The 7,468-nt window shown below is 35.7% G+C and overlaps 1 protein-coding gene across 1 annotated transcript; it reads right to left on the bottom strand.

Moving 5' to 3' along the window:
• Nucleotides 1-286: 286 nt before the first annotated feature.
• On the bottom strand, nt 287-6,494 carry fam89a (family with sequence similarity 89 member A). The gene is made up of 2 exons (XM_028041248.1): nt 6,071-6,494; nt 287-2,886 (listed from the first exon to the last, which is right to left on the bottom strand). The coding sequence occupies exons 1-2, from the start codon at nt 6,317-6,319 to the stop codon at nt 2,614-2,616; spliced, it is 522 nt and encodes a 173-aa protein (XP_027897049.1). The 5' UTR covers nt 6,320-6,494; the 3' UTR covers nt 287-2,613.
• Nucleotides 6,495-7,468: the final 974 nt, after the last annotated feature.

Genomic DNA, 7,468 nt, shown 5'->3' with positions numbered 1-7,468 from the left:
GTCTAACCATGAAAAAAAAAAAGTCAAGAAAACAGGACAAAATGTCAAGTAAGAGAAAAATGTTGACAAAAAAGTTTAAATGTAAAAGAAAAAAACTACAATGTCAAGAGAAAAATTCAAATGTAAAGGATAAGTTGAAAAATATAAAGAAAAAAAAATCAAAATGTTAAAAATAAAGATAAAAAGCCAAGAAAATCTTTTTGAAATACATTTTCATACAGATAAAGTAAAGCAGCTGCTCAGAGAGAATTATGGTCTCAATTATGAAACGTTGTTGACAATTTTCTCAAAACTTACCTTTTGACTTTATTTTCTAAATGTATCATAAACCTCTTTGACCTTATTCTGAAACTGGAAATGAAAACAAAAAGAAATGTCATGGCGATACGCCATCATACAATCCAAATCAACGGCCAGCGGTTCACTTTCCAATCACCTCAAACAGGAAGCTGCAGCTTTACAAAGGCACCAACTGTGATGAGACCCAACAGAAAAAACAACATCTATGGGGCAAATCTAAAGAAAGTTCAGATTGTTGGTACAAAAACAATCAAAGAACCAAACATTCAGTTTATTACATGATAAAGATTAAAAAAATCTAGATTTTTGCAGAAGCTCAAAAAAAAATTAGATTTTAACAAGTGGCAGCCATTTTGAAATTTTCTAACATAATGATAAGGAAGACAGAGATTTAAAATGCTAAAATGTTTTAAATTATTGATTGGAGTTGATAAAACTAATTTCTTTGCAGGTAAATAAATGCAAAATGACTTGATATGAACTGACCTACAGTCATTTTCCAGCATGAAATGACAAAAACTGACTGGTAATGAAATGGCTTTGAGGTGAAATGACCAGCAGCCATAAAAAACAAAACAGAAATATCATTTAATACATCTTATTTTTCACTACATAGTCATAAATTTAGTGTTTGTGAAGAGAAAACTGCTTGTTTGACTGCAGAGTAACTTTAAAAACATTCTTTAGATGAGATCATTCATTCAGCACCTTTAACTAAATACAATGCAGAGAGCAGGACCGCCATTGGTCTAAGACAGATAAGAAAACAAAATGGCCGCCCGACCTGGAAGAACTGCGATGAAGGAAGACCCAGCAAATCATTCCAGAATGTGTTTGTCGACAAACATTTACATCTGAAATGAGGCAGAAATTTCCCATGAATTAAAACTTTGTTAATATAAAGTCCCTCCGTCTCAGAGCTGGGCGATATGGCTTAAAGATCCAATCTAAGTTTTTTCATCCCAGATCTGATTTCAATCAATTTTGTTGTTTTGCTCACTTACAGAAATTTTCAACTATCCAGTTTCTGAGGTGTAAGACAGCGTTTAGAAATGTTTATTTATGAGAATGTAATCATATTAGAAGAAAAAAGGACACAATTTTATAAAAAAAAAAAAACATCTTAAAATTAAAAAAGTTGTTTTAATGAGGAAAAAGCTTCTGAGCTACCAGGATTTGATTGTTTCAAATCCTGCTACTGTTAATTTATAAGCTCACAAAATGCTCATCTTTATTTCAAATTTATCATAAAATTCCAACTTTATTTTTGTATTATTTCAAACTCTACTGTAATACGACTCGGTTAATTAAAAACAAATATATTGAAGCTTGATCCTAATATTTTATCATACAGTTGAACTAAATTCAAAGCAAAAATAAATATAATCTGTAAACAAACAAACAAAGATGGCCGCCCTGATGTCACTCTGAATTATGGAAACCCGATGAGTGAATTGGTGGAGAAAAATCCAGAATTTTTCAAGAATTTAATCCTCAAAAATGATCAAATTGATTCATCGCCCAGCTCTAAACCTTTCCCTACACTTCCAGAATGAAAAAGACGTTTAGCTTGATGTAGATACATGAAATACAATGCAGCTGTTCAAATAGCAAGGCCACAAAGAAAAGTTCATTTCTGCTAATTCTGCTCTGATTTCCCACCGAACAGCACGTTTTAGGAATATGCAAACATTGCAGCTTGAACGTGAAAACAGAAACATGATTACAGATTTTCTTTTAAAGTTTTGAGTGAAGTTCTGCTCAGTAAACGCTGGTTGTAACCGCAGAGGACGGACGCTACGCTGACCATAAAATGTTGCACGAATCCTCCCTGTACAGGAAACCAGCTCTGCTCCGTTTACTGGAAGGAGGATCTCACCTGAAAAACATTTTACCGATTTAAAGTTCCTCTTCCTGTTACTGAAGAGTCAGAAATACCTTTAAAATAAAATAAAAATCCCACCCTCCAGGTCTGAAGTCCAACTTTTCTGCTTGTACCTTCTGTACAAAACTTCCAAAGAGATCAAAAAGAATAATAATAATAATTAAAAAAAAGAATACTTTGTTATTTATATTACGTAATAAATAATAAAACTTTGTTCATATATTTTGATTATGTCTAAAAAAGAAAAAGAAAGTAAGAGTGACTGGCAGCAGAGTAAAGATGTCCAGGTGATCTAAGCTCTGCAAACGGACAGGATTCCTCTTTGGCAGTCCGTTGCCGTCGGCAACCAGCCACTCCCTTCTCACAGCTTAGCTCCGCCCCCTAAAAAACATGGATCCGTCTGCAGAAAAACCGCGCAGATCGAGGCCTCAGATGGCGACGTTGAAGGACTCCCAGCTGTCCTTGCCGTTTTTGGCCGCCGTCGCCAATGGCGACGCCTCCTCAGCGCCGGGGTGGTCGCCGGTGGGCGTGGCTCCGGGCTCCGCGTAGAACTCGTCGTCCTCGTCGAAGTAGCCGTTCTCCATCATGCTGAGGCTGGAGGCGGCGCTCAGGTCGTGGCAGCTGCCCTTGTACTCCTGGATGGACTCATGCAGGGACCAGAGCTGGCACAGCAGCGACATGTCCTGCTGACGCAGACCCACCTGCAGGGGGCGCAGTGCACAGGCGGCCATTAACGACAGCTCAGGAAAAGGAAGCTTCAGGATGCATGAGGGGAATACGACGACACTGAAGATGAAATCTGAGCTGCTTCTGATGAAATGTTGATAAAAACTAAAACCATGCAACAGGTTCTGCTGTCTGGATTCACTAAACAACCAGTGACCCGATTAAATAACAGGAAGTTCATCATTAATGAACAGGAAGTAGTGGGTGGATGGACGGACATAGAGATGAGCAGCAGAACAAATGGATGCATAGAAACATCCAAACCTGTAAAATCCTTCATATTCAACATTTCTCCACACTGCATAATAACTTTAAATGAAGCTCCAACATTACCATGTTTTTGTTTTTCACTAAAACAGTTTTAAATACTTAAAAATTAAAACTGCAGAAACCTTCTGTAAAAACACAAATAACCATTTAATGCAGTGATTTCAAGCCATTTTCAACATCAGCATTCATTATTTTAATTTACCGAGGCATGTAGTGGGAATTTAGCTTATAATTAATTTACAGTCATTTGAAATATTTACTATTTTCTGAAATTTCCTTCATTTTTCATTTGCAGTGGTTTTTATGGTTGTGCAAATGGACAACATAGAGCTGAAAATCAGATTATCCATTGGAGGAAATAATGATTCAGTCATCTGACCTCCATACTGTTTTCCTGAAAAAGACATTTCACTGTGGAGCCGCAGCAACTCTGCATTGTTTTCACCGCCACAAACACACGTGGCTTTAAAATATAGAACAACTACCGTGTTATTAATCTCTGTGAACTTCAAACGTTTAGCAAAAGACGGGCAGCTGCAAAACAAATCAATTTAAGCAGGGAAATTTGCTGCTGCAATACAAAAAAATAAGATTTTCAGCATTTTTTATCTTGTTAGAGAAATGGGTCATTGTTGCAGCAGATGTTTGGCATAAATATTCTTGCCTCTGGGAAAGTAGTGGACGAGTTTCTGTAAAAACCTGTCAGGTGTTTGTTTACTGGAAGTTCCCGAATCCCTACCAGGGTTGTATTTGGATTTTTTTTTTTTTTTTTACCCCTCCAGGGGGTCTTTTGTGGCTCTAGTGTCCCTTATATGATAGTAGGCTGACAGGAAACGGGGAAGGAGAGGGGGGAAGACATTCGGCAAATGTGAACCTGTGACGGCCGCGTCGAGGACTCAAGGCCTCCAAATACGGGTCGCGCTAACCGCTACGCCACCACGGCACGCCCCTATTTGGATTTTTATTTATAGTTTAGTTTTAAGAGTGTGTTTGCTAGTTTTTGTTAGCTATATATTACTTTTTTCATACTTTGGTTAATTTTTAGGTGAAGAAATGAAAAAGGTGAAAGTATTTAATGTTGCATATACACTAATTGGGTAATGAATAATAAACAGAAGACATCATTTTCAAAAAATACTGAAAAACAACTTATCCGACTTCTGCAGATAAGAATAAGTGCCGTAATTTGCAGAAGATTTATGTGAACAGCCAAAAAACCCAACGAATTTCAGTACATTTTAGTTAGTTCTATAAATGCACAAAATAGTTCTAGTTAGAAAACTAATTTTAAACTACAACTTTATAGTTTATCCCCATTAATTAACATTTTTATTTTATTTCAGTTAAATGTTTTCTCAGTTTTTGTTATTTTGTTTGTTTTAGTTAACTGTAATAACTTTGCTCCCTACTGAACTATTCGCTCATTCTTCACCTCACGTTTCTTTTAGTATTTTTTGAGAAAGTGGTCACGACTCAGGTTTTAAAGTAACATTTAATGATTTACTTGAACCTTTAACGTCGGGGGTTTTTTCAGGTAAAACATTGAACAGAAACGGCTTTTGCAAAGATGGTGAATGATTATCAGCAGTTGACAACTTTGTCAATCATTGCCGTAACGGGGTTCCTCAAGGGTGTGTACTTGGTACTCTTATTTTTTTTGTACTTCACACTTGATGGATAAGTGTTGCTCTGGCTTCCACTAAAGTAGATTTTAAAGTGTAATGTTCAATATTTAAATCTGAAATTGGGCTGCGCTGTTTTCTGTCAGTGCTAGCAATCCGCAAGGTAAACTTTCATATTGTACAAAGTTTGTTAAGTTTATGAGACGTTAAAAATGTCTATTTTTATGTATATCATTTGTAAATGTGCTGTCCTGCATTATTATTTTCAAAATAAGCGTATTTATTGTTTTAATCTTTTCTACAATATTTTTGTTTTATCTATACTTGGCTACTTATTTTTCTTTTTATCTCCACTCATGGGCTTTTTTCTCAATTTGGAGTCATCTTTTATTTAGATTTTTTTTTCAGAGATGCACAATATACACAAACTTACATCGGCCGATATTAGTAATTTTTTAACATATCAGGACAAATGAACATGAACAACAGATATTTATTTTTATCTTGCTGCTGGAAATAGAATAGTATTTCCATTTCTTGTTTGAAATGGAAACTAATAGTTTGAAATGGAAGTGAATTATACATATTATACATATTGTTGGTAAATATCGGTTATCGGCCATAAAAGTTATATCAATATCAGCAAAATGTTCTGATTAGTGCATTCCAAATATTTTTTATTTATGAACTTTATTAGTTAGATTATTTGTTCTCTTTCCATATTGATCTGATAAATAAAACTGGGCCAATATGAACAAAAGATATTTATTTCTTATGTTGTTGTTATAGGTTACTGGTAATATTGTTTCCCAAAGGTGTTGAAATGGTAGTGAAATGTAAATAAAATCGGCATATCCCTAATTTTTTAAATCTACGAACAACTTTATTAGTTTGACTTCTTTTCCTCTTTTCATTAAAATTCCTTATATAAAAATTAGGATGATATTGCAGAGTGTTATAAATAAAATCTGATCTGTTTTTAGCAAGAATTTAGTTTATTTTAATAGGAAAACTACTTAAAAATTAACACTACAGCTGGAAGCTCTCTTTATAAAAGGGTCATGTTTAATTTCTAATATATTTCTAACAAAATTAAGCCTCTGATTATTAGAAAACGAGAAGCAACATAAAGCTTAACGACCGGAGTTTCCTTTCGGAGTTAATCTTGTTGAACAGGACGATTTCTCCGGGATTAAACGGCTTTTCTCTCGGGTGAAAAAACAAAAACACGGGCTCAGTGGAGACGAACACTCCCTGAAAATGTTACCATTTCTTTCCGCAGGAGAGCCAGGGCAGCGTCCAGGTTGGCCGGCTTGCTGGCCAGCAAGCTGTCGGTGTTATTCCTGCCTCGGCTCAGGTCGTCCTGGATCATCGTTTTCTTCACGTACATCCTCTCCATTTCTCTCCACGAGCCGCCGCTCGAGTTCAGCAGCCCGCTCAGGCTCTTCGGCAGCGGCGGCAGACCCTCGATACAGGCCATTCCCCCCGCCGTACCGTTCGCTGACTTGCCATTCATGTTTCCGGTGAGTTACTAAATGAGTTCCGGCGGGTAATTAATAACGCTGAAACTGAACGGTAAGTTGTTAAATCCAACAAACAGAGCGAGGGCGCAGCCGTCTCCCGAGCCGAACACACCGAGCAACAGTCGTGGCGATCTCTGCCGGAGGCGGAGAGGGACGCTGCGTTAAGTTAACTGAACCAGTGACGTAACATTTCCGGTGTGATGCTACAAACTAAAAGCCCCAACTCCTAAACTACAATTGAGCTCCCTTTTTCAATATTTAAAGGGATAGTACGGAGATTTTGAAAGCTTATGAGTAGTATATTAGGGGCGCATTAGGGCAATATCAGATAGAGAAAAAGGAGAACATTTCCGACTAACAAAAACTAAGAAATATTTAGATTAATTTCAAAAACATGCACATTTCTGAGTTTCAAAAGTCAACAATTTTCGACTACATAATTTTTTTACTTTTGGAAGTGCACTTTTTTAGTTTCAAAAGATAAAAAATGTTAACTTTTGAAACGGAAATTGACAAAATATGTACACTTTTATTTTAAAAAATAATTGCAGAAATTTTCTAGAAGTCAAATATTGTTCAAGTTTTAGGAACAAAAATCTAAATTTAAAAAACAAAATTTCAACTTTGACGTTAATTTTAAATAGATTTCCAGTTTTTAACTAAAATATTCAGATTTATTAGTTCATTTAGAACCTGCGGTATTTCTTCAACAAAAGCTCTGCGAAGAACCACAGAAATTTGCTGCTAGAGGAGGTTGAGTGGAGCTTTTATTCACAAAATGATATTTTTACACACACATATGACAAGATGTACACTGATCACTATTACAAATCTGGCAAGAATTAAATAAAATTAAGGTCTTTAAAGTCTAATCCTTGAACATTTTTTGTCATCAGAGAAAGCAACACAACCTTAATACTGATTAAATCAACTGTCCAATATATTGATTTCACCAAGCGGCTTTTATTTTGAAATTTCCTTCTGGTTGCTTTATGCAAGTCGCTAAACATTTTTTTTTTTTTTTGGCTGAGTAGTTAAATCCGCTTCCTGTCACTTTAACACAGAAGCTGCGGGGCGTTTCCCTACAAACACTTAGAAACAACAATATTCCCTTTTTTCCTTCTTGTTTTGTTTGATAATTT

This window comes from Xiphophorus couchianus, chromosome 15, assembly GCF_001444195.1.
Source record: "Xiphophorus couchianus chromosome 15, X_couchianus-1.0, whole genome shotgun sequence".
Lineage (NCBI taxonomy): Eukaryota > Metazoa > Chordata > Actinopteri > Cyprinodontiformes > Poeciliidae > Xiphophorus > Xiphophorus couchianus.
Note: the sequence above shows the minus strand (reverse complement) of the source record. Positions and strands in the feature narration are given on the sequence as shown.

Bases quoted from the DNA above. Each gene is read 5' to 3' on its own strand.
- fam89a (XM_028041248.1), bottom strand. From the start codon at position 6,319: ATGAATGGCAAGTCAGCGAACGGTACGGCGGGGGGAATGGCCTGTATC. The intron at 2,887-6,070 runs GTAACATTTTCA...CGCCCCCTGCAG, and splicing joins CTCTCCTGCGGAAAGAAATG to GTGGGTCTGCGTCAGCAGGA.